Genomic DNA, 27,524 nt, shown 5'->3' with positions numbered 1-27,524 from the left:
GGATCAAAAAGGTTTTCTCCTCCTTAGGAGAATTTTCTGTTTTATTTTGGAAGGGACAGCTGTCTTAGGTACTTACGTGTATGTCTCACTGGCCAGAAGTATTCCTGTGGTCACTTTTACCATCATGGGAAGCTGAAGATTTTTAGCTTTCAAGCCTCATTAGAGGTTTTGGGAAAGGTTTGTTAAATGAACCAACCTACAGTAACTGCCAAAATATAAATGTGAATAACAACAAGCTATAAAATGGTATCAGAGCGCACAGTTGAAAAGGGGTCACGGTGACAATGAACTCTTGAAATCACCTGGAGAAGTCTGTATGGAGATCCAACTAGAAACTCTGCAACTGGCATTTCCTTGACATTGCTACCCACCGTCCTGGTTCTGGCCTTTAACTGGCCCAACAGTTGACTAGACACATTGAGACTGATCCTCACCAAACTCGCAAGAGATTAAGGTATAATGTACTCTGCTAATTTATTCATTTATCAGTAGGGACTATTCCAGAGTCAAAAACTCAAACTTCCTATAGGAATCAGGCAAGAAATGTTAAACATATGAATCAGCCAAGTGTGTAAAATAGTAAAAGTGGTGGAAACTAGTAAAGAAGAGAGAAAACCTATCTGAAGGCTTTCAAATTAAAAGACAAAATTTAGGGACCTCCCTGGTGGTCCAGTGGTTAAGACTGCCAAGTTTCCAGTGCAGAGGGCATGGGTTTAATCCCTGGCCAAGGAAGTAAGGTCCCATGTGCCATGTGGCACAGCCAAAGGAGCAGAGAATGTGAGAGACGGGATCTCAACTGGGAATGAGAGGCTCCAGGGAGAACAAGGATAAGAGTTGACCAGGGAAAGGAAAGGCCACACCCTCTGAACTCAGTGAGGACAAGATAGAGAGGGCCTGTCTGAGAACTTGTGTAGGTAATGGGCTGGGTTCAGTTTGCTAGAAGTCAGTGATTTGTATCAGCAAATCTGATAATGAGCCTTTAGTTAGGAGACTAAAGGGAGAGGGGAGAGAAGGGAGGGAAGTGGCCCTGTCTCACTCATGGCTTTAAGGGGCTAACTTGAGGGGTAAGCTTGAGGCTAGCAACTACCTGTAGAATTTCATGTATATAAAACAGAGGCCAAAGTCTTTCATTCTGCAATATAGATAGGCTTAAAATGCAAATGACGCATTGTCACAAATATCTCTTTTGGGCTGAGTTTTTATGAATTCAAATATTTTCCTTCACATTACAATAATAATTGCTATTTATGTTAGTTCTTTGTAGATTTATAAAGGACTTAGAGGTTAGATTAGATTTTGTAGATTAGATGGCAAAATCTTATCTACAAAAGCCACCTTAATATCATAAGTCAGTCATTCAGTGAGTGAAGGTTTGGGTAAGGATTACTTGAAATGATGACATTAGAAACAATACACTTCAAGGATTATATGGAACTCAAATCCAAGTTGTGAGGGGAAAACTGGTTAACTTTTGGTGTTTCCTGTATTGTTTGACAGTCCTCTAACTCAGTTTTTTAAAATCTGTATTTGCAGATTTGCAGGAACTCAAAATTTACCACCTTGCACCATTTTTCAGGATCATAGTCTGGAAAAATTCTGGACCATGCCAGAAGCCAACTAAGTACATGACCACAGATTTGTGATGGAAGCAAGTCCCTTGCACTTTAACATGTGGGCATTAATTCAGCCCTATCCAGGGCTTTTCTTTCCAGCTTCTGTACCCCCTCAGTTCAGTTCAGTCGCTCAGTCATGTCTGACTCTTTGCAACCCCATGAGCTGCAGCACACCAGGCCTCCCTGTCACCAACTCCCGGAGTCCACCCAAACCCATGTCCATTGCATCGGTGATGCCATCTAACCATCTCATCCTCTGTTGTCCCCTTCTCCTCCTGCCCTCAATCTTTTCCGAGACTCAGGGTCTTTTCAAATGAATCAGCTCTTGGCGTCAGGTGGCCAAAATATTGGAGTTTCAGCTTCAACATCAGTCCCTCCAATGAACACCCAGGACTGATCTCCTTTAGGATGGACTGGTTGGATCTCCTTGCAGTCCAAGGGACTCTCAAGAGTCTTCTCCAACACCACAGTTCTAAAGCATCAATTCTTTGGCACCCAGCTTTCTTCACAGTCCAACTCTCACATCCATACATGATACTGGAAAAACCATTGCATTGACTAGATGGACCTTCGTTGGCAAAGTAATGTCTCTGCTTTTTAATATGCTCTCTAGGTTGGTCATAACTTTCCTTCCAAGGAGCAAGCGCCTTTTAATTTCATGGCTTCGGTCACCATCCGCAGTGATTTTGAAGCCCAGAGAAATACAGTCAGTCACTGTTTCCACTGTTTCCCCATCTATTTCCCATGAAGTGATAGGACCAGATGCCATGATCTTAGTTTTTTTTTAATGTTGAGCTTTAAGCCAACTTTTTCACTCTCCTCTTTCACTTTCATCAAGAGGCTCTTTAGTTCTTTACTCTCTGCCATAAGGGTGGTGTCATCTGCATATCTGAGGTTATTGATATTTCTCCCGGCAATCTTGATTCCAGCTTGTGCTTCCTCCAGCCCAGAATTTCTCATGATGTACTCTGCATATAGGTTAAATAAGCAGGGTGACAATATACAGCCTTGACGTCCTCTTCCTATTTGAAACCAGTGTGTTGTTCCATGTCCAGTTCTAACTGTTGCTTCCTGACCTGCATACAGATTTCTCAAGAGGCAGGCCAGGTGGTCTGGTATTCCCGTCTCTTTCAGAATTTTCCACAGTTTATTGTGATCCACACAGTCAAAGGCTTTGGCACATCTCAAGATTAGGCATCTTAACTGCCTCAACTGCCTTACCACAGGGCAAACAAGAAATACATTGGTTCTGTTTCTCTTCCCCAAGGCAATGTCACCTCACACTTCTAGAGTTTTAGGATTTACACGAAGGATTGATTCATGGCAAAATTGGAATTCCATTTTTATTCCAGAGGAGGAGGTGGCACAAGTCTTTCTTCTTAAGATTTTTATTTTAAAATGTCCATCAGTAATGGCAGTGAATGGGGGGACCCTAGTGAACAAAGAAGCTTATTATTATTACAGGAAAAATCTTATCCCCTGCCCACACTCTGCACTCTGCTTTTATCATCCCAGGTCTCCGGACTCTCAGACTTCGAGGTGTGACAAAGCCACGGACTACAAAACAGAGAATTCTGGGGGAAGGAAGTGACGACATGGAGCAAAGCACGCTGGGCTCGGGCGGGTTCAGCTCTAGTGATTCCTTCCTCTCAGCGTGGTTGCAGAGAATCGAGCGCTGCTAGGAGTTTTAACTGGTATTTTTCTCATTTGTTAGGATTACACGTTAAGTATTACCTGTTTTGAGTACAGTTCTGAGTATCATGCGGCTGCGGGTCTCGGTTGCTGTCGCTTCGTTTACGCATCTCTGAGCGAGTTTTAAGATGAAATTGTCACATATCCGGGGCCTCTCCGGATCTAGCGAAAACCTAGAGGGACTGAGAGGGACTGGGTGGATAACAGAGGAGTTTTCTTTTTTCAGTTTTGGTTAATAGTGGTGTGGAGTGAGCTCCTTTGATGGAAGGAGAGCTGAGTTAAAGGGTTGGAGCATCTGCGGACTAGTCGAAGCCAACGTCAAGGCGGTCTGGAATTGAGATTGGGAGGTGAGATACAAGTGTGCCAGATGAATTCCTCCAGACGCGTCCCCGCGGCAACTCGTGGTCCCGTGGCTTTCAGACTGAATAGTAAAATTTAACTTTTTCTGATATGGAACGTGATGCAAATCTCTGGTGTACTCTACCTCTAGAATGGAGATTAGGGGTAAGACATTTCCTTCGGGGGGACATATATATTAATCCTAACTGGTGGTTGTTTTAGATCTAGCCAGCTGGCAGCCATGAATGAATGGATGAAGAAAGGCCCCTTAGAATTGCAAGATTACACTTACAAAGCGGTCAGCGTAACAGCCAGTGACAAGGAGTACAAAGGATGGGTTTTAACCACAGACCCAGTCTCTGCCAAGTGAGTACCAGTCCTGCTTCCCTGAAATCACCCCTTTGCACTGCCTATATGTTATATCCATATTAAAGAAAAGAGAAAAAAAGAAAAGTGAAGTCACTCAGTCATGTCTGACTCTTTGCAACCCCATGGACTGTAGCCTACCAGGCTCCTCAGTCCATGGAATTCTCCAGGCAAGAGTACTGGAGTGGGTTGCCATTTCCTTCTCCAGGAGAGCTTCCTGACCCAGGGACTGAACCCAGGTCTCCCACATTGCAGGCAGACGCTTTACTGTCTGAGCCACCAAGGAAGCCCTATCCCTACTAAGAAAGCAGATAGATACATGAAAAGCTGATTATTCTCATATAAGTACTTAATTTCCTTTGAGCCTAAATACTGTCAAACTATAGATTTCTGTCAGACCAGCCCAGTTTGTAGAAATGGGACACTCCTTTTAATTACATTTTATTGGAAAATTTCAAATATACACAATTGTGAAGAGAGTAATAATAATAAACACTAATCTTATTCTGCCTTCCAAATATTTTAAAGCCTGTTACTAACTTTTGTTCATAAATCCTTAAATAGATCTCTTAGCAGATTAGGACTCTTTCATAAATGTAACCACGTACCTTTATAACCACCTAACAAAAGTAATAGTAACTTTAATATTAGCTAATTCCTAGTTTGAGTTCAGGTTTTCCTGATTGTTTCCAAAGTATGTTTTTAATGTTGTCCTATCAACTTTTTGATATGTCTCTTACGAATCTTAATCTGTAACTTGGTACTTTCTTTTTGGTTTTCCATGTTATTTTTTGTTGAAGAAATGGAGTCATTTGTCTTCGAATTGAACACACTCTGAATTTAGCTCATTGCATTATCATGGTGTAGTTTAACATGTTCTTTTATCGTTTGCATTTCTTATAAACTGGTATTCATATTTAGAGGTTTGATTAGGATCAGAATTATTTTTTGCAAGGTTACTTTAAAGTAGTGATACACTCACACTTTATTTTGGAGTGATTTTAGATTTACAGAAAAATTGCAAGGAAAGTACAGAGAGAACCTGTGTATTTAACTCCCCTAATACTAACAGGTTACACAACTGTCAAACACTTGTCAGAACTAAAAATTTTCACTAAGTAAACTACAGTCATTTGGATTTTATCAGTTTTTCCACTGATGGCCTTTTTCTGGATTCCAAGCCAAGGATTTTCTGCTCTAGAATTCAATCCAAGGTCCCACACTACATTTAATCACCATGTCTCCTTAGTCTCCTCTGATATGTGACAGTTTCTCAGTCCTTTTTAAATTGTTTTTCATCATCCTGACACTTTTGAAGAGTTTTGGTGAGGTATTTAATAGAATATCTCTCAATTTGGGTCTGTATGATGTTTTCTCATAGACTGGGATTATAGGTTTTTAGGGACAGTACCACAGAAATGAAATTCTATCATGTCACATTGGATCATATCATATCATATATATTATATTTTAGTTAGGATTTTTGCATTTGTATTCATAAATGAGATTAGCTTATAATTTTATTTTTTAATCCTGTCCTCTGCTTTTGGTATCAAGGTTATATTAGCCTCATTAAATGAGTTATGGCATAATCTCCCTTTTATAGTCCTTAGGAGAATTGGATTGGTTGGATTGGAAATGTTTGATTCTTGAAAATTTTATAGAATTTTGTGGTAAAATTGTCTGGGCCTTTCCCCCTCTCAACCCCTGCCAGCTCCACCCCCCAACCGCCACCCCCATCATGGGAAGATTTTAAACTGGTTATTTCAGGTTTTTTTTTTTAAAGGTTATAGGACTATTTACATTCTGTCTCTCTTTTTGAGTCAGTAGTAGAAATACATATTTTCTAGGAAGTTTTCTAAGTGTCAAAATTACTGGTTTAAATGTTTTTAATATTTTATACCATTAATTTTTGCTACCTTATTCCTAATACTATTTATGTGTGCCTTCTTTCTCTTTTTATTAGTCTTGCCTGAGTTTTCTGAAATTTATATACACTTTTCAAAGAACCAGCTTTTGGCTTTGATGATCCTCTTACTGACTTGACTCTTTTGTTTTCTGTTTCATTAATTTTGTGCTGTGTTATTTTCTTTGGTCTGCTCTGAAGGGGAGTTATTCAGTTGTTTCCTAACTCTAAAAGTTAAATCTGTACCCTCTCTTCTTTCCTAATACATATTGAAACATTCATAACTTTTAAAGTAATGCTTTAACTACATCCCACAATGATTAGCTGAACAAAAGGTTTAGATGTTTAGGACCCTCAGAGAATTCAGATGGAACAAGTGAAAACATTTGGTGGTGAGAATATTAATTTAAAACGGAGAGAATATTCCCTATTATTCTAGTGACCTGATGGGGTTGATGCTCTCATTTCATTGCTTCCCTAGTTTTATGGGCCTTTAGGTTTTTCTTTTGCAACTGTGCTCTGAACTTACTTTTTCTTCAAAGTATTGTCCTCGTGAACTTCCTTGAAGATGGCAGCATATCTGTGACTGGAATTATGGGACATGCTGTACAGACTGTTGAAATTGTGAATGAAGGGGACCATAGCGTGAGAGAGAAGCTGATGCATTTGTTCATGTCTGGAGACTGCAAAGCATACAGCCCTGAGGATCTGGAAAAGAGGAAGAACAGCCTGAAGAAATGGCTGGAGAAGAATCACATCCCCATCACTGAACAGAGAGATTCACGAAAGACTCTTTGTGTGGCTGGGGTCTTGACCATAGACCCACCGTATGGTCCAGAAAATTGCAACAGTTCTAATGAGATTATTTTGTCGCGTGTTCAGGATCTTATTCAAGGATATCTTGAAGCTTCCCAATGAGAGGCTAAGAACTATGGATGCACTGACTGAAATAAGATTTTGTATTTTTGAAAGTTCTTTGTTATTTTAGATGGGGATTATCGGTACTAATAAGTGAACTGGGCAAGGATGACATCTCAAACAAAATTAACTTGGGGACAGCAGAATTACAAGAATCTCTTCTTTTGATGGGAATACACCTCCATTTCTATTAGGCAAGAAATGTATTTGGAAAAGATGCAACATGTTAGATTCAATATAAAATGCTATGGTAAAATCATAGTCTTGTTAACACTGCTTATTCTAACTAGATGTGTCTTTTTTTTTTTTTTAATTTTTATTGAGTTGTAGTTAACATACCATACAATTCACTAGCTTTCCTTGCACAGTTCAGTGACTTTTGATGTATTTACAGTGTTGTGCAACTATCACCACAGGCATAGATTTTTTTTTTTTGGTGGTTTCATGATGTGTGGGATCGTAGTTCCCCACCCAGGGATTGAACTCTCACCCCTGCATTGGAAGTGTGGAATCTTAACCACTGGACCACTAGGGAAGTCCCTAGATGTGTCTTTTTAAAAAATGTCTATTAAAAAAATTTTTTTTTAGTGTAATGATGAAACAGCTTCTGAATTAAAATATATGCCTTTTTGGTTGAAACTTGAAAGTTTTGGTAAAATCTTAACACATAAGCCTTGTAACTCTCAAAGTCTTAAAAGTGAACACTGGCTAATATATTTGAGGAAAAAGGTAAGTGTGACTAGTATTCTGGCTGCTGAGGGGCTGTAAGGGACCGGTCTCAGCTGCTGGTTTCCCTGGTAACTGATGAGGCAACCGGACATCAATTCTTGAATAAATGGTAGCCTCCTCCCTGCTGGGTGAGGGCTGCCGCCAGGTTATGCCCACTATCCGCCACACACAGTGGAGGTGTTGCTCTAGGACCTTGCTTCGGACATGTAAGATCCCTGTGTCCAATAAGCTGTTAATGTCTTTGTTGCAGTCTCTGGGCTCTTTCTGGTCCTAAGGCTGGACATCCACAAGGCTTGTAGCCCAACAATTCACAAAACAGCCAGGAGGCTAAGGGTACTCCTGTGACCACTGAGATGTAAGGACGGGGAATGAAAAGTTGTGGGGGGTCAGGAGGAATCTCAGGATGGCCGTCCACTAGCGTGTGGAGCCCTGTGGCAGTTGACTGCCCATGAAAGATGGTTTCTGTCTTTTATTGCATTGATGATATCCTGTTAAACTCAGTCTCTTAGCAGTTTATAGAGCAGTCCTATGCCCGTGGCTCATCTGACTTGACTGCAGGGGGATGGCTGGTGAACATAGACACAACACAAGGATCTGAACTACCTACAAAGGACAAGCATACCCCTAACCCACCACCCCTAAACAATTACAGGCTTTAGGGATATTAACTTAGGATATGAATTGGAATTGGACATGGCCAGTTACCTGGAAGAGTTTGGTTCAGGTCTGTGCAATGACAGAATAATCGCAGTACCCTTGAGCTTCTGCTCCCAGCTATGGAAGGGACAGCGCAGTGATGCAGTGTGCTGGAACAGCAATTATATGTAGTCTACAAAGTATTGTAACAGGTGAGAGACGTTATAAAAGGCCTACTCAAGTTGTCGAGCAATGCAAAAAACCACTATTTAGGATCTAGAACAGCTGTGGATGACATACAGCACCCCTGTGGACATAATAGTGGCCAAGGAATCCACTTCACTGGCCATAAAGTTCAGATATGGGCCAGTGAAGATGACACCCTGGCATTTCTACCCACCCTATGACCCTACTGTGGCCAGGTTAGTTGAAAGGATGAGTGGATTACTTCAACAACCAAGATAGGAAATTTCTCTACCTGTGGGCCCAGGAGGCTAACTCCAGCCTAGGAACTGTAACTCAGCATCCCAGGAATAATTGTCCCAGTGCTTATGCCATGTTAACCCAGAGGTAACTGGTCAGCATCATCCAAGTTCAACTGTTTACCCCCAAAGGGACCGTTGTCGACTACCGGTTAGGAGAAAAACTCACTTTTGCCCTTGCCACAATTTCTGCCCTCAGGAATGTATTATAAAAGAAATGGCTCTGGAATTGGCAGGTAAGTCCCCTGTGGTTTGGGTAAGTCCCCTGTGGGGAATAGGATTAGAAAGGACAGATTTCACCTGTCTTATACCTGCCCCACCTGAGACCACTAAGGTCTCAGGCCCTTACTGGAGGAAGGCACCATTTATTATATTAATCTTAAAATCTATTCTACCACCTTGCCTGTATTTGGCACAGTTTGTGGGGACAGGGTAGCTGGGTGGGATGAGGGTAGGTTTGGCTAATGGTCGCGATCTCCCCTGTATCGTGCCTTTTAAACATCTTGCATTTCACACTAGTCTGAGCGGACGGAGCTGCTCACAGATTGGGAGGTATCAGTGGCCTCTTTGTGAAAAGAGTTTGATTGCTGGGTCTACAGGAAGATGTCTTCCTTGGGACTTCCATGAAAAATGGACCCAGTAAGTGCCTGGCTCCAAATTTACCCATGTCTTACACTTTTGATACTCTTCAGCTGCTGTTGTCTGTATTGCACTTGTTTTATTGGGTGGCAGTGCACCTCTACATACCTGACCCCAGGAAAATCACATAAGAGGGGCAGACTTCAGAGGGTAAGGCTTGTGAAGTGTATGGCCAGGTCACTCGGGATGGCTGCTCTTTTGCTGTCTGTACATCCTCTGCTTGATGAGTCCCAGCTGCACCTACACTGTGTTGGAACAAATGTGCTCGCCCTTGCCCCAGCCAGTGAGTGTTCTAATCCTTGGGCTAGAATGGCTCCACCTGCTAGTTTATTAAAGGGAAACATCTGCCCTCATGATGGTTGTTAACCTGAGGGGCTGTAAGGGATGGGTCTCAGCTGCTGGTTTCCCTGGTAACTGAGCCAGTGTGATGTCAATTCCCCCTGTAAAAGGTAGTCTCCAACCACCTTTTAACAGGTAGTCTTTCCTGCCCCCCCCCCCCCGCCACCCGCCCCCAGCGAAGACTGCTGCCACCACCGTGTCCTGCTCGCCACCTTTTTTGTCTGCCACGTGATGGGTTGTTGCTCCAGGACTTCTCTTCAGGTGTGTAAGCTCCCCCATCTATTAAACCATTGATATCTATGTCACTGTTTCTGGTCTCCCCCTCTGGACTGACTTGGCACCTGAAAGGCTTGCAGGCCTGTAGATGCAGCCCAACTGGGACTTTCCAGGGGAATGTCTGCAGTGACTCCAGGGTTCCCGCATCAGGCTAGAACCCAAGGATGGGTTAGCACACTTCAGGCCCTCGGCAGAATCTAGCCTGCTGCTTCTGTTTATTAAAGTTTTATTGGAGCACAGCCATACCCACCACTTTGTGTATTGTCTGTGGCTGTTGTTGAAACACAGTGGCAGAATTGAGTATTGACAGAAATGATATGGATTGTATTTACAGAAAAATATGGCCGTTTACAGAAAAACTTGCCTCAGGAGAGCCTTGAACTAGCATGGTCTACCAGGGGTCAGGGAGGGCTTATGTCCCATCCATACAAAAGGAATCTTGTGCCTTTTGGGAGAAATACTTTAAACTACTTGGGTTTTAGGGGGTCTTTGAAAGCACTTTGATAACATAGCTAAGTTACTTTCCTGCATAATTGTCTAATATTAACAGGATGTAACCGAGTGCTTTTTGTACTTTTGCAAGCATCAGAATCAGCTGGAGGGCTTGCTAACACAGCTGGGAGTAGGACCCAGCAGTCATTCTGACCTGGTAGGGGGCCAGGAGCTTGCATTTGTAACAAACTCCCAGATAATGGTAGCTACCTGTCCCAGATTAGATTACCCTTGCAAAAGCAGTTTAGTAGCCTGGGGGAACAGAAAGGCCTTCCCTCACAACTGTGGAGTTCCAGAATCCTAAAAGTGAAATTTATCACATAGCCTTTCCCCTTCAAACCCTCAGATGTCTTTGGACATCAGATAGGGGAAGGGGAATAAGAACAAGTTGAAAGGATTCTGACAAAATGAGGGAGGTTTTGAAAAAAGACATGTAGGAAATTATCCACAGTGTTGGTCAGGAGTGAACCTTGGCCCAGGGGCAGGTGCACTGGTGTTGGTAGACTTATTTGCTGTCAGATTAATGAGCTGGGGGCAGACTTTCTTGGCAGCTGAGTCCTCTGATTTGTTTGAAAATTGCCCTTCTGAGCCAAACCTGAGGATTTGGCCCTGCCATGGAAACCTCCCTGCTTAGGGAGTTGGGCCAGTCAGTTCTTCAGCTCAAATTTCCCCTGAGAGTTTAACCCGCCTGTTTCTCATCCCTCTCCTGGTTCCAGATTCCCGGAGGGAGATCCTCCCCAAAGCCTGCTCCACGGCAGTCTTTGAACACAACTGGTGTCAAGAATATTTTTCACAACAAAAGGTTCTCTTGGAGCAAACTTTCCTCTGTATCTTGCTATCAAGATCTTGTATACAAACCTCTGACCTGTATCTTGCTATCCATTGTTCACTTGATTTCCTAAATCTCTCCTAAATGTTATAGCTGAAATACACCCCCATGAATTGTTTTCAATAAAATGAATGAAATTTAAAACATTCACAATTGTTTTGAGAACTAGAAGTTTTATGATGCCTCTTGGAGTAGATTCTAGAATGCTAGAGTCAAAGCTAATGATTACTATAAATTTGGGGAGAAATCAGAGCAGTGAAGGACTATAATTACACATGTTTAACTGCATTCACTGCCAAATAAAACTGGTTAAAAAAAAACTACTTTGACGAAGGAATAACATACAAAAAATGACATATTTAATGTATACAGCTTGATGAGTCAGAGATAAGCATACAGCCACGAAACCATCACCACAGTCTGTGCCATAAACATATCCATCACCTCCAGCTTGTCCTGCCTTCATTGTTACGCCACTGGTTTTTGTTTTTCAGACATTAAAGGATTTCTTTATTAAAAATTATACTGTTATCAGACATGCTTTTTTACTTTTGCATACAATGTATATATTTTTTGTTTCTGTAGCTTTCATGATTTAAAGACAACTTTGTACTGTGTTGATGGACTAAAACCTACTAAACATTTTCTTTTGACATTTGTTCTTTTTGCTATCATAGTTTATGGTGCAAAGAATGTCTTCATATGTCTTCACTGCTGTTATCAACAGCTAGTGCTTAGAGGGAACTTCTGGTGGTGCAGTGCTTCTCTGTTGGTCTGCGCCTCCAGTGCAGGGGGCACAGGTTCGATCCCTGGTGAGGGAACTAGATCCCGTGTGCCATAACTAAGACCGGGTGCAGCCAGATGCTAAAAAAAAACCCTCCAAAACTAGTGCTTAGAAATGAAAGTACAATGCTGCTTAAATAGTCTGTGCTACTTGACATCAACAAGAACAATAATGTGTATACACATTTCATTACACCCTTAGACTATTAGTATCTTATTTAATTTTTATGACTGAACATAAGATGGTGTTTTACAGTTGCTTTACTTTGTGTTTATTAACATTTCTCTATGTGTTTCCAGTATGGGTACTCTTTGAATCATACCTTAATTTTTTTTCTTTAAATCTTCATTTTCAAAAAGTTATTTCCTCCCATATTCTCCTTATCATAACTTTGTGTTTATTTTTACTCACATGGCTGTATATTAATATGTTAATAAGCAACTGTTAATTGTACATGCATTGGTTCTAACTTATTTTGACATAATTTTAGAGTTACAGAAAATATGCAAGAACAGGACAAAGAACTGTCCTATATCCTTTATCCAGCAAATGTTAACATCTGACCACATTTGCATTTTCTATGCATGTGTTCATGTTCTTCTTGAGCTGTTAAAACTGTGGATACAATGGAAATGTGAGAACATTTTATTAACCATGGTACAGTTATCAAAACTAATATTCATACAGTAGTATAATTTAATACAGACATTATCTAGATTTTGCCTATTGCTCAATGTTCACTATATCAAAAAAAGACTTTTTATTTGGATCATGCCCTTTAGTTTCCTTTACTCTGGAGTAATTCCTCAATCTTTCTTTGACTCTCATGACATTGACATTTTTGAATATTGGCCAGTTATTTTGTGCAATATCCCTCAATTTGGGTTTGTCTGTTTCCCAGCAATCCATATCTGTGTGCATTTTTGGGACAGGAAGGCCCTGGAGGTGACAGTGTATTCTTCTCAGTGCATCAGGAGGGATACTCTGCTGATTTGGCCCATGTTTGTGATGTTAACTGTGATTACTTGGTTAGGTGGTGTCTGTCAGATTTTTCCACTGTAAAGTCACTTTTTCTCTTTTGTAATCAAAGGCATCTTCATACATATTTCTAAAAGCTTCACTGAGATATTAACATATAAAATTCATCCACCTCAAGGCATAATTTAGTTTCTTTTTTTTATTTTGGTAAATTTACAGAGTTGTGCAGCTGTCATCACAATCTAATTTTTTAAACATTTCCATTGTCACCGCAAGACCCTCTGTCTCATTTGCAGTAGATTCCTATTCACACCCTCCACCCCAGGCAATCACTAATCTACTTTCTGTATCTATAGATTTGATTTTTGGGGGTATATTTCCTTTAAATGGAATCATATAACATATAGTCTGTATCTGACTGACTCCATTTAAATTTACTCTGGTTAGAGAACTAGATCCTGCATGCCACAACTTAAGACTTGGAGTAGCCAAATAAAACATTTTTTAAAAATAACTTTACTCACTTGTATAATATTTAAGACTATATCTATGTGTTGATGAACCACAACTTATTAAAATATTCCCCTAAATCTTGAATTTGACCTCCATATTGTATCAGTGGCTTCTTTTTATTACTGAATAATATTCCATTGTGAATATACTTATATTTTGCTTATTGGATATTTGGATTGTTTCCAGTTTTGGGCAATTATGAATAATGTTGCTGTGAACATTTGTGGCAAGTCTGTGTGTGGGCACATACTTTCATATTTCTTGGGTGAAATACCTAGGAGTGGAGTTGCTGGGTTACATGACAACTAACATTTTAGGAAACTGTCACAGTATTTTCCAACACGACTGCGCCATTTTACATTCCATAGTACGTGATTAAAATAAATTGGTTATATTGAAATTATGAGTATAAATGTGAGAGGAATTTCTGTAACCCCAGTATGGGTTTCAAATTAGCCGTGTAGCACGTTAGTTATAAAGTGGACAATCGGCCTTCTTGTTAACTAATCAGATTGCATGCTTCGATTAATCCAGTCTTAGCCATGCTTACTGTAGAAAAGGATGGTATAAAGGTTTATGGGCTAGAAATAATGGGGACAGCTGGAGCTTAAATGGGAAAGAGCACAGGTGAATTTCAGAGACAGAAGAGTGGCATTAAGAGAAATGTCTATAATTACAAGTTGTTTTATGCTGGGTCTGTAATTAGTGGATTAGTTCCCTCACATGGGTAGTCCCTCGGTGCCCATGGTATCGCACAGCCTCTGTCTTTTAAAGTACACAACACATTTTTGACATTGTCTGGTCATCTTACTAATAATAATCAAGTCCTAAGACAAAACTGATTTTTTTTTTTTTTTCTGGCTCAAACTATGGGAGGAGGATTACTGAACATAGAAATTATAGTTCTGGTTAGGCTTCATGTTAGATTTAAACATTTTACAATCACACACCTGTAGTGCTGTATACTCCCACCCACCCCCCACCCCCCCTTTTATTAACCCAATTTGTGTTCTAGCTTATTGGCCAAAGTCTACTAGATTGGACTCTGTTCAGAAAGATAAGGGTGCATGTGTTCATGTTTTAAACACCTTAATATGGACCTAAGTATGAAAACTTAACTTTTGCAGTGGAAAGTGTTAGCAGTGTTAGTATCACATACAATTATATTAACTATAACATTTTCAAAAAGCATGTCTTGACTTTTCACATTTTCAAAATAAATGACTTAAAAAATTTTTTTATGGTAGAACATCTTTTTAAAGGAAAAGTACCCTGCTTATCTGTGCATGACTTTGCCATTCTTACATACATTTACCTCAATTTCTCAAGTACTATGTATTTTTAATAAAATGATATATACTCTTAAGCTCCTAGTCACATAGTGCATGTTTATTAGAGTTGATTTGGCAGAGATTTTGCTTTCGGTTAGTCCAAGTATATTTACATTTTTAAAGACAACTATGGGCATACTTTCTGACTAATAACTAATAAGACTTTATAAGCAGTTACCTATCTCATTTCGTTTAGAATGGTTTTCTTTACCTTGGCACTGGCAATTTGAATGGGTGATTTTTTTTTTTTTTTTTTTTTTTTGGTTCAGGTGTCCTGTGCATGTAGGATATTTAGTGGATATTCTAACCACTAGTTGCCAAGGATACTCTTTCCCCCTTCATATGTGACATCTCCAAATATTGCCAGGTGTCCCCTGGTGAGCAAAATTGCCCCAAGTTGAGAACCACAGATTTTAAAATAAAAACTACATTTTCTTCCATGAGGAAACTTCTTTCGTTTTTGTACATATATTTGTTATAATTAATCTCTCTGGACAAATAAAGTTCAGACAAACAAAGAGAAGTATCTGTTAACCTTGTTTTTTTTTCCTGTTAACCTTTCAATTACACATTTGAAACCCAAGAATGGAATGAGACAAAACTTATTAAAAGCAGAATCTCATAAAGTAAATGAGTCTTTTTGGTTAAGTTAGCTTGTCTTTTAATTGTTGTAGAAGAAACAGCCAAGGATAGTCTCTTGATTAAAATCACTGAACATAAAAGAAAAATTAACTCCTTCAGGTCATTTTTGGTAAAAGCTAGGTTGGAGGGAGGCAGCAGTAACTTCATTTTCTACATAAGGAATAATTCTTAAAAACTTCGCTATTTTGAAATGCTTCTGTTGAAAATGTTAAATTATTGTATACTTTACCATTTTAAGCAATATTGTAACATGTCAGGGTCATCATCCTAAATACTGCTTCTCATTATTGGTAGTTATGGGATTGGGCTGAATTTCCAAAGCCACCCCTGAGTAGTTGCTTTTCCAAACAAACCCCTCTTATGCTGGCTTTTGCTGTCATTTGTTTCTCTCCTAAAACACTGAAATAGAGGTGAAAAAACCCAGTCCATTCCAAGGCATCCTCTTCCCAGCCATCTCACTGGGGCACTGTTTTCTGGCTTGTTTACCAAGCAGCTGGTTAGAACTGATTTGGGAGTAGAGCTGGGTGGCTCAAGTCGGGCATGAATGGGGCAAAGAGGCCAAACTGGGAAAAAGTTCACATTTGGGCTGCTGTCCTGTGTATTTATGAAACATTGATTCTGCTCTTTGGTGCAACAAATTATGAAAACAGAGATTTTAAAGCACCTTAAGGATCAATGATTGGCTGCAAGTCATATTTAAGATCAGTCTTTTGATAAATCTTTTGGGTGGTAACTTAGAAATGGCAAGAAAAAGTTTCTCCATGTTAATGACCCATTGTGGTTAACTGTTCACACTGTCATTGCAGTTTTAGACATGGAAGAAGCCTGTCACTCTAGAAGGATCTGAAACTACTGCAGTGATAAAAAATTGTACTCATTGTTTAAGGCACTCTGTACCGTGGCACTCGAATATTGACTGACACAGATTCACAATCAAGCTCTAATTTCTGAAAACAATATAGCTCACCTTGTACATATTAAGCAAATACCTCCCTGCATTTGGGGGGAAATAAACCCTAGGAATTATGCTTAATTCTAGCATGATTTAGGAGGAAAGAGACAGCCTCTGCCTAGGCTTGTTCAAGCATAATAATGGCAGTATGACCATAGTCTCCCGTCCCTGGGAACCCCCAGGAATCCATTATTTATGTAGTGACCGCTATAAGTGAGTGACCCCTATAAGACACCCTCAGAGTGTGAAGCCCAAACTCAGGAGCTCTCGTCCAGCAACTGAGACCACAGCAGAGTGCTGTCCCCTCAGAGCCAGCCTGGGCTGCATCTGAAAACCACACCCTCAGTCCTAACTTGGCTTACATTTGCTGTATTTTAATTTTACAAAGTACTTTTGTTACTGACTAGGGTTCTTGGCCTCCTTAATCAGTGGAAGTTGACAAGAGGCCAAACTTGGGCAAGGCTTTTGGGGGCTCCTACTGCAGCAGGAGGGAACAGAAACAAGCAGGTTCCCTTGCTCACTCCCTGAGGAGGGGTGAGCCGGCTCCTTAAACAGGGTGAGGGCAGGGGTGGATGCAGGGATTAGGCCAGAGGGATGGCGTAGGTGGTCTGCCCACACCCTTGGCAGTGCTGTGTGGGTTTTTGCTCTTTTTGTATCTTGTTCATAAGTTGCCCCAATGTCCATTTATGTAGTTATTTTTAGTCCCTTACATATATATATATATTTTGTTGTTGTTGTTGTTGTTACTTTGTTGCTCCAGGAGACGTTTGCCTAGGTACAAGCACTACAGCAAAGAGCCCCAGACCCCAGCCTATAAGTCACTTTCACAAGGTCTTATTCTATGACAACCTCTCAGGGACCTTTACACACCACTGCCTAGAAACAGAGAAATTTTCATGTCTACAGATCCACAGTCTGCATGCTTTGATATAGGAAACTGCTCAGATAACAGAATGGGGAGGATAAAGACTAAAGTTCATTACTTGTCAGGGAGTTTGAGTTGTAACATTCAGATACGGAACTCCAAAAGGAAGACAAAGCTAATGTTTTATCAACCTGACCACATCCCTAAGTGTTGAGCTATTTCCATGTTGGACAAAACAGCAGTGTGGCCTAATTTTGTAGTGAGAATTTCATTTAATATTGTTCCCAAACGAGATTCCTGTAAAATGAATATTTGAGAAATCATTTACAGACTTCTCCATAAAATTAACATTAAAAGCTGACCATCTTATTAGTGCTTGGAAATCCAGTTTCACCTTGAGATACTACTGCATTCTGACTTGAATCACAAAGAATCCAATTTCATTTCTTATTTCAAAATTGTAATAATGAGCTTAAGAAATTTAGTTTGAGGTTAGGATTTTCTTATGAATGCCTTCAGTCAAGGCTTTCCAAACTTTTTCAGTCTGGCATATCTAGAGATCAATAGGATTTATGTTCTTGTTTTTTTTTTGATTGATATAGTTAATTTATTGTTTCAAATGTACAGCAAAGTGATTCAGTTATACATATATTGAATATACTTCTTCATTCTTTTTATTACAAGATATTGAATATAGTTCCCTGTGCCGTACAGCAGGTCCTTGTTAACCTATTTTATACATAGCAGTATGTACATGTTAATCCCAAAATCTTAATTTCTTTCCCACCTCTCTACCTCCCACCCTGCTATACCCTTTGATAACCATAAGTTTTCTATGCCTGTGAGTCTATTTCTGTTTTGTAAATAAGTTTGAATCACTTTTTTTTTTAGATTATACATAAGTGATATCATATATGCCAGGGGCCCCCAACCTCCGGGATTTAATGCCTGATGATCTAAGGTGGGGCTGATATGCTTGAATCATCCCCAAACCATTCCCCCCACTCAAGTCCATGGAAAAGTTGTCTTCCATCAAACTGGTCCCTAGTGCCAAAAAGGTTGGGGACCACTGATATATGTGACCATTTGGACAGTCTAGGAGGTTTCCTGCAAACTTAAAATAATAGCTTGAAAGGTGAACATCCTTCACTGAGGTGCTTTTGTTGAGTTAGTGTGAATTCTGTCTGTAGCGGGAAACCTGTAGTAACTGTCTACCTGAGGGCTACACATGCAAGAATACGTCTTCCACTCATTTTTCTGGAATTCTTCTTGGACACTGAAAACTATCTAGCCAAGGTAAATGTATTCATATTTTTTTCAAAATGCGAGTGCCGCATTAACCTAAGTGGTGACTGAAAATAAGCACTCTCATAGAAGGTATTTTTATGGCTGTAAATTTGACACTAGCAAGGCAACTTTCTCCATGAACCTGAACTATGCCAACTATGTTCTGAGAATACCATTCCGATAATGTGAAATGTGGCCCTTAGATCCAAGTGAGTTCAAAAGACAGAGTAAGACTCATAAATGGAAAACCCAAAAGAGAATGAAAACACCCAGGTTGTTCTGTTTTTAAGAATAAGAGTGTTACTGATAAAACCAGCTCACATTTTAATAACAAATAAGAACTCAACTTTTTTTAAGCTGAATTTTAATGAGTAAAAATAAATCCCTCACAAATGAAGTTTACATAATGACCTATGGCTGAAAATGAAGTTCTAATTTTTCTTGCTCACATGATTTTTTCCCTTCTCTGTTCTGATTTCTCTCAGTTGAGCTTTTATGACAGAAAAAAACAACTGGTATTTCTCCTCATGCCCCCTTATCTCACTCTAATAAAAAGCAGGAAAAAAACAGAGATTAAAACAACTGTATTAAACGTTCACTTTTGTGTTATCAGATGCATTTCCTTCATTCCAGGGTAGTCAGAGAGAAAAAAAACAGGCAGGTTGGTTTTTAAGCTGTCTCGCATCGACACTCCCAACTGTGCCAGGAGTGCCCGCTGCTTGGTTAGCAATACTCAGTCTGGAAAATGGCCCCAAAGGTGTGCGTGGCCGCGGCTCACTCAGCAGAGCCTGTCCTGGGCTCCTTCCCCAGGGCAGCCCCCATGCGCTGCAGCTGGATGTAGAAGTGCTGGTATCAGCTCCCAGCTGAGCAAGCAGGCAAGGAGTGCGCACTCGCCGTGACAGGTCTTTACTGTGTGGTGACAAGTTTCACAATCATGCTGATGATCCGTGACCCTCGAGGACAGGTGCACAGATCTATGCTTGGGTTTTTTATCTTATCCTGGAGGAGCTGGTCAAGTTCACAACGAAGTTCCTTTACTAATTCAGCCACCTAAAATGAAAGTCGCGATGTAAGCAGTGCTTGGACCACTGGGGAGGAAGTGTGGTTAAAGCAAATTCTCCAGTTGTGATGATCATTGTTCTAGGTCTCTGCTATTAATTCCATGGGGGGAGAAAGAAACACTTTTTTTCCCTCTAAAAGTGCTTTTAAAGTTTCTTGATGCAATTATAGGAACATACAGCTCTGTAGTGTACTAACTGGGGACCATTATAAAAAGGCTCCTCTGTCACATCTCACTTAAAGAAAAGATTAAATCCAAAAATGGCTTTTATGCAGTGTTCTGCATGTTAAAGCTTGGTCAGCTTTTACAGTTAGCTCCGAGAGGAGAAGCAGGAAAATGGAGAATTAAAAATGGTGGACATTAAACCAAAAAATCTCTTTAACTTTGGAATTTTTATGCATTGGTTGGTGAGGAGGTGGGGTGGGAGACAGCACCACACTGCTTGTGCTGATGCAGTGCCCCTGTGGGCGTCTTACCAACATCTGTCTGGCTCCTCCTCCACTGTGTGGCGGCCCTGGAGTAGACACTCTGATCTAATCACATAGGCTCATGCCATGCACCAGAGTGAACGGTTCAGGGGATTCAGGCCTTAGAGGCCATGACATTCTTCAGTGACAGGTACCGGTTTAGAAGAAGAGGTGTGCTTTCAGGAAAGCAGCATTCCGTCTCCACTTTGGGCAGTATGTGCTGCATGGACATGAGGCAGGAGCTACAGCCATCCTATACCAGGGGCCAGCCAGGCTTTTGTCGTTAAACAGTTGAATCAAACCAACCCTGCCTGGCCCTCCTGACCTGTACTGTCCCATGTGGCTAATCTCACTGCACATGAAATGTGCCTGGTCTAAACTGAGATGTACTGTGATTATAAAATACATACCAGATTTTGAAGACTTAGTATGAAAAAGGATATAAAAATCTCAATTTTTTATATTGATTACATGATATAATGAAAACTTTTTAATGTTTTATGCTATATAAAATATTAAAATTATGCTATATAAAATACATTAAAATTAATTTCACCTATTTACTTTTTTAAATGTGGCTACTAGAAAAATTACTAGGTATGTGCACATATATTTTTCCTAGACAGTGCTGCTTTAGACTTTAAAGGGAATTCATTGGTGTATTTCACTGTAACGTTTGAATTGGTATTCCTGCCCCCTGCAATAGATTAGAAGATTTCCAACGGATGCAAATGTTAAAATTTTTTCTTGAATATACTCTCCCTTAAATTTTTCTCGAGACTCCATATACTAATTTGAGACCTGAGAATAAAGACATTTAGACCCATTATCTTTTTTTTTTTTTTTTTAATGTTGGCTGTGGAATCAGGGTAATTTTTACTTACTTCTGCTCATCTGTGTTTTCTTTGAATCTATATTTCTATTACAGAAGGCTCCAACACCTCACTCACGGCTTCTGTCCTTTCACACCACTGTCCTGGGCTTTCCCTCCCAGTGCACTTCTTCAGCTCTTACCACAGCTCCACCCTGGCCTTACTTCAGCCTCAGTCTTGCTCAGTGTCCCCTGCACACGCGTCATTCACTCTAACTCAGCCCTGTTGTCCTTGTTCTCTGAATGAATGCCCTGTACTCCATGTTATCAGAGCCCCATCCCTTACCTGATGGGAAGCGGCTGCAAAGCGGATCCAACCATCATCCAAGGAAACAACAAACTCTCCCTTTTGGAGCTGCACATTCACCTGGCCTCCTCCAAACAAGACCAGTGGGTACACAGACACCATGGTGCAGTCTCGGATGAACACGCGACTCGTTTTGATCTTCTCGTGGTACACCAGGTAGGGACTGTCAAAGTGTCTGACCTGGAACATGACAGTGATGTCACTGGCGACATACGCAGAAGCCCACCAGCCCCGGGGATTTACCTGTCACCTGTCCAGTGACCCCCCAGATGACCGCCAGCCTGCACCTTCCCTCAGCTCTAGCCTTGTACTCGCAGCTGCTTACTGGATGTCTGCACCTGGACAGCTAACAAGCATCTTGGACTGCTTATGTTCAAGGGAGCTCTCCATTTTCCCATGCTTGTCGGGTTCACTATCACAGTGAGTGAGACTGCCATTCACCCAGTTGCTCAAGCCCCAAATTTAGAAGCATCCTTGATTGCTTTCTCTCCCTCACTCTAGCTCTATCATCACTAAGTCCTGATGGTTCTATTTTCAAAATACACAATGAACTGACATAGTCCCTCCATTTCTACAGTCACCACCTCGTACAAACCATCATCTCATACAGGCCACTGCAGTGGCTTCCTATGTACTTGCCCTTTGCATCCTCACAGTTTCTTTTCCATACGGTAGCCACAGTGACCTTTTAAAAACCAGTTAGGGCTCAAAACCCTCCAGAGATTTCTCAAGGATAAAATCTTAGATCTTTACTGTGGACTACAGGGTCCTACACGACCTGATCCCTGCCTGCTTATCCCAACTCTTCTGTCACCGCCACCCCTAACCTTCCCCCTCATTTGCACTGGTTGCCTTCTTGCATTTGCCGGAACACACCAAATGTGCTCTCATCTCATGGTCTTTGCATTTATTTCCCCGGCTTGGAATGTTTTCTTTTTAGATACCTGCATGACTTGCCCTTTACTTCATTTAGGACCTGTCCAATTATTTCTCCTCAGAGTTCTTCCCTGACCACACTATATAAAACAGCTCCTCTTGGGAGGGGGAGGGATTAAATTAGGAATATGAGATTAATAGATACCACTGTATATAAAAGATAACAAGGATTTACTTTATAGCACAGGGAACTGTAGTCAATATATGTAGTAACCTATAACATAAATGAATCTGAAGGTATATACCTTATTTACAGTACTGTGTTAATTTCAACTATAGTTAAAAAAAAAAAAAACCCTCTCCTGTCACTCTCAATATCTTATGGTTTTATTTTCTAACATCTGTCATTAACCTGAGATTGTTTACTTATTTCTTGCCTGTCTTCCCCTCTAGAACGTAAGCTCCCTGAGGGCAGAGACCCTGTCTCCCTGGCTCATCTGCTGTCCTCCATGGCCTACCACAGTGCTTGGGACATAGGTGGTGACAGGTACTGATTGGATGCATGGATGACTTAGATTTACTGTAGAAATGTCATGGTAAACTCAGGAGAGGAGTGGAGATAACTTGGGCCCCTGGTTGCTAAGTACACATGCAGTGGACAGGGCAGATGATCTCCTAGTCTTCAGACTCTTCTGAGCTTAAGGAGATGTTTTTCATGCTTTGTTGATACTTCATTTAGTAGTTCCAGGGGTTGACCAGCCCTCACACTTCAAACTCTCTAAATTCTCTTTTCCTCCATCTCTTTATCAAGATGAAGCTTTGTTGAACATATGCCTTCATGCTGGCGAGGCACTGTGCTAGACATTGAGAATGTGGAAATGAAAAAAATTCAATTCCTGTCTTCAGGAATTTGAAAAGTCTATGAATGAGACATACCATAAACCATAAAAGAATGTGATAAATGTAACAGTAGAAAAACACATACTATACAGTGGTGGAACAGAAGTAAGGAGCAACTTGGAGAGGAGCACTGGGCTTGAAGGATAAGGAGCCTGCTGGGGAATGAGAATGCCACTCCAGGCACAGAGAACAGTGTCATGGCTCCGGGAAATACTGCCGGTGGTCTGGTGTTGCCTGGCGCATAAAGAATGACAGAGGGACCTGGGGCAAGGGGACGTGGTCTAAGAAGGGGAGCGATGTGAAAGGTTATAGGAGAGTTTACAGTAGACTCCACATACAAAGAGACTCCACAGATGAAGAGTTTTAAACAACGGTATGACATGAACAAAGGTGTGTTTTGTAGAGGTGGGCTTCCCTCGTGACTCAGACGGTAAAGAATCTGCCTGCAGTGCAGGAGACCTGGGGTCCAAAACACCCCTAGAGAAGGGAATGGCAGCCCACTCCAGTATTCTTGCCTGGAGAATTCCATGGACAGAAGAGCCTGGTGGGCTAAGAGCCTGCGGTCCAAGAGGCCGCAAAGAGGTGGACATGACTGAGTGACTAACACTAATGACATGATCAGAGGTGTGCTTTGTAAAGGTGACTCTGGAAGCAGCAGTATAAAGGGTTAGAGAGCAAGCACCGGAAGTAAGATTAGTACTTCAGGCAAGAGACAGATGTCTGGGGTCTGAACTGAGGAAATGGCAGCAGGGACAAGAGAAGTGGGCAAATCTGAGATATGTCAAAAAGGTGGAATTGTTGGGACCTGGTGACCAATTAGATTAGCATCAGGAGAAAAGAAGCAGGGTTTATGTGACTCCAGGGTTCCAATTTGGTACCATTTCACCAAGAGAGGGAACAGAGAGGAGTGAATTCAGAGATAATGAGTTTGGTTTTGCAGCTTTTGAGTTTGAGGTGACAAAAAGGCACCCAGATGGTGATTTCTAGCAAGAAGTCAGAGAAAAAACCAAGGATGAGAGACATCTGGAGTTGTGTCAACATGTAGGTGGCAGTCAGGACTGTGATGCTGTGCTCTGGTGGTTCAGGAAGATTATGTGCCCAGCAGTAAGAACATAAGGACAGGGACAGAACCATGATTTCAGAGAAAGGGAGGAGAATCTAGTAAAGGAGCTAGAAGGGGATGATCAGAGAGACAGAAGTGATATTTCAGAAGCAAAAAACATTAAAGATAGTGTCAAGAGGTAGGGAGGTCACCAGTGTCATATACCACATGAGTCAAGAATGATGAGAAGCCAGAAATTTGTTCCCAAGATTTGACAACTTTCAAGTTATTCACGACTTCTTCATTCACGATGAATTTAGTGGGGTGATGGGAGCAGAAGCCGCCCAGCAAGAGGCTGAAGGAAGAGTGAGAGCTGAGAAGGCTGGATCAGAGTATAGGTCAAGGCCTCTTAAGGCACAGATGGAGGCACAGGATTACATCACAACCTCTTAAGTTACTTCTGCAAAGAAATAATTTTGTACCTGAAAGCAGGCTTAATAGTTCAATTTCTAGCACATCTGTGCTTATTCAACCTTTCCCAAGTCAGCACCTAAGGACAGCAAGTGATAGAACAAAGTTTGGGTGAATTAAGGGACTGTTTCTCACCCCAGGACCTGCCACATGTAAAAACAGCTGACCCTTGAACAAACAGGCTTTGAACCATGTGGATCCACTTACACTCGGATCTTTTCAGTAGCTAGTACTACAGTACTACACAATCTGTGTTGGCTGAATCTGTGGATGTGGAAGCTGACTGTAAGTTTACCCAGCCATCCTGACCTGATAGTTCACCGATGAAGGGTGAATGTGTACGTATCCATCGTTCTTGGTGACAAACTTCAACTCATCTGATTTTGGCTGCATTCTGACAGCTCCGGTACTGGTCTTCTGAAATTTCCCCTCTGGGCTTTTCACCTAAACAATACATAGTTATAAGAAAAAATATATATATGTATTTCCATTGTAGGGTATATTCAGACACAAAACCAATCTTGTTTGAATGCCTTTGCTGCGTCTTCCCTCTTGGTTTCCTTCTGAAAGCAGTGTAAGCATGCTTGCTTTGTTCCTCTAACCATGAAGAAGTGTGGATATGAGCGCAGTAGTCCTGGGTGACTGTGCTGCACACCAGCCACATGGGGGGAAACCACGCCGATGTTTCAGGTGTGCCCTGAGTATCGGGGAAGGAGACCCTGCTGGCAACACCGGCCAGGAGTCCGCGGACACTTCCAATACCAGTCCAGTACTTCCAAATGAATTTTTCAAAACAGTAAAAAAAAAAGAAAATAAACTCTATGAATGAATAGATTGTTTCACTTGAAACAACTGAAAAGCTTATGTGCACACACGTACCCCATGTTTACTGTAGAAAGTAACAGTACTGCGTAACACAGGGAACAATATTCAATATCTTATAATAACCTATAATGGAAAATAGTCTGAAAAAATATATATAACTGAATCACTGTTCTACACCTAAAACACAATACTGTTAATCAACTATACTTCAATAAAATATATATATATATACTAGGAAAAATCTCTTGTAATCTCATGATTAAGAAATAACTAAAAAAAAAGAAAGAAATAACTATTTGAGAAACACTTTAGTTTTCTATTAGATTTTTATAATATAGAAATGGAGGCAAACGAATGATATAAAATATATACCCAAACTAATATAGGATCATTTTTCATATTTTCCTAAAACATAATTCTAAATTAGCACCTCACTGTAATGACATATAATAATTTAACCAATAAATTCCCTATTATTAGAGTTTTAGATCATTCATTCTAGTGCTATTTATAATTGCAAACATTCTCCTAGCTATATCTTTACATAAATATGCAATTATTTTTTAATAATAAATCCTTAGAAACAAAACTGCTATCTAGAAAGGGTGTATCAATTTATACTCTTACCAAGAGTAGAAACATTCATTTAAAAAAAATTGTCAAATCACAATCACCCAAAGTCCACAGTTTACGTTAGGGTTCACTTTTGTTGTTGTATATTCCAAGGGTTTGGACAAGTGTGATACATATCTATCATTATGGTATCATGCACAGTATTTTTACTGCCCTAAAAATCTTCTGTGTTCTGCTTATTCATCCCATCCACCCCTGATGTTTTAATTGTCTCCATTGCTTTTACTTTAAAAAAATCATTTGGAGAAGTTGCAAATGGTTTCAAAAGCATGCAAGCACTAAGCAAAACTAAGCCATAAATGAATCGACAGATGTCAACTGAGTATGTAACAAAAAGTTAAATGAGACGTGCTTCAGTACTCTAACAAATTCACATTCTAAGTTTGACAGGGACGAGATGATCAAACCTCAAATAAAAGTCCAACAGTCCATTCAGGAATGATTTCCAGAAGAGATCACAGATGTCCCATGGCAAAGCACTGACTTGACTTTGTTCTTATCTAATTTTAGTCCAGAGTAGACGGCATAATGGGAGTTGTAGCAGAATCAAATTTCGACCTAAGCCTAGGTTAGTTATGCACAGACTGGCTGACAGTGACATTTATGCCCATTTTGATTTCTGGAATGTCATGTCAGAAGGATTAAAAAGGCACCTTCTTTTATATAATGAATGTGTTCTTGAAGATTCTATATCTAAACACATTTGGGGAATTGAAGGATTGGAAATATAAGCTAAGTTTAAAAGGCTGTGTGTGTGTGTATCTTTAGATGATTAATGTGAGTGTCTTATGTCTCTTGGCTACAAATCCAACAAACAAGAAGTGGGAGGACCAGGAAAACATTCTGTTACCTGCACTACATTCGGATACAGAGCAGCACACAGCATTGCTGATATCAACTTGGGGTTCTCAGCATTTGAGTTTGCCTGCGAGAGAAATACAGCATTAATCTTATAAATAATGTGGCTATTTCCGTCTGTGCCTTTGAATTTACTATTGTATTTCTTTTGACTTCTATCTTAAAAGCATCTGAAAAATGGACTATGTTCACAGAGGATCCATTCCAAGAAGCCCACAATTACTTTCAAGATCTCTGCAAAGCAGTTATAAAGACAGTGTTCCTAAGGATCAGAGGAGAGAAAGATTCTGGTTTGTGAGATGTTCACAATTTCCAGAAAGTATTAACTGCACTGAGAGTGACATCAGGTTCATCTTGAATTGTTCTTCCTATAGTTAAATATAAAACTATCCTTGGCTTGAAAAAAGCTGGTCTGATTAGGAAGACATTATTGGAAAGTCTGCTCTATCTCTGATGGACTCATCAAAAATAAATGTAAATAAAAAACAGCAGAAGCAACAAGCAGCAGAAAAACCCTTGTTTTTATGAGTGTTAGTTGACATTTGTGGAAAGAAGAAAATCAAGAATGCCACTAACCTATTGCTCCTAGGGCTTAAGTGAAGAAGG

At 40.4% G+C, this 27,524-nt stretch overlaps 2 protein-coding genes across 8 annotated transcripts in view; one reads left to right on the top strand and one right to left on the bottom strand.

The window, feature by feature from the left end:
* The window catches only part of GEMIN6 (gem nuclear organelle associated protein 6), a 39,671-nt gene extending 32,561 nt beyond the window's left edge, over nucleotides 1–7,110 (top strand). Inside the window, exons 2-5 of one of the 3 annotated variants that reach the window (XM_065929412.1) lie at nucleotides 3,129–3,307; nucleotides 3,532–3,652; nucleotides 3,867–4,010; nucleotides 6,459–7,110. In XM_065929412.1, the coding sequence (XP_065785484.1) occupies nucleotides 3,886–4,010; nucleotides 6,459–6,834 (501 nt within the window). In that variant the 5' untranslated portion in view covers nucleotides 3,129–3,307; nucleotides 3,532–3,652; nucleotides 3,867–3,885 and the 3' untranslated portion in view covers nucleotides 6,835–7,110. Of the gene's footprint in view, nucleotides 1–3,128; nucleotides 3,653–3,866; nucleotides 4,011–6,458 lie in introns of all 3 variants that reach the window. The other 2 variants (XM_065929413.1, XM_065929411.1) reach the window with 2 other exon arrangements.
* An 11,068-nt stretch (nucleotides 7,111–18,178) lies between these two features.
* DHX57 (DExH-box helicase 57) overlaps nucleotides 18,179–27,524 on the bottom strand; it is a 58,823-nt gene continuing 49,477 nt past the window's right edge. For 3 of the 5 annotated variants that reach the window (XM_065929403.1, XM_065929407.1, XM_065929404.1), the window contains 4 exons: nucleotides 26,911–26,985; nucleotides 24,912–25,046; nucleotides 21,293–21,493; nucleotides 18,181–19,658 (listed from right to left, as the gene is read on the bottom strand). In XM_065929403.1, the coding sequence (XP_065785475.1) occupies nucleotides 19,515–19,658; nucleotides 21,293–21,493; nucleotides 24,912–25,046; nucleotides 26,911–26,985 (555 nt within the window). In that variant the 3' untranslated portion in view covers nucleotides 18,181–19,514. Of the gene's footprint in view, nucleotides 19,659–21,292; nucleotides 21,494–24,911; nucleotides 25,047–26,910; nucleotides 26,986–27,524 lie in introns of all 5 variants that reach the window. The other 2 variants (XM_065929405.1, XM_065929406.1) reach the window with 2 other exon arrangements.

Source organism: Muntiacus reevesi, chromosome 3 (assembly GCF_963930625.1).
Source record: "Muntiacus reevesi chromosome 3, mMunRee1.1, whole genome shotgun sequence".
NCBI classification, from domain to species: Eukaryota; Metazoa; Chordata; class Mammalia; order Artiodactyla; family Cervidae; genus Muntiacus; species Muntiacus reevesi.
This window is presented reverse-complemented; position numbering and strand designations above follow the sequence as displayed.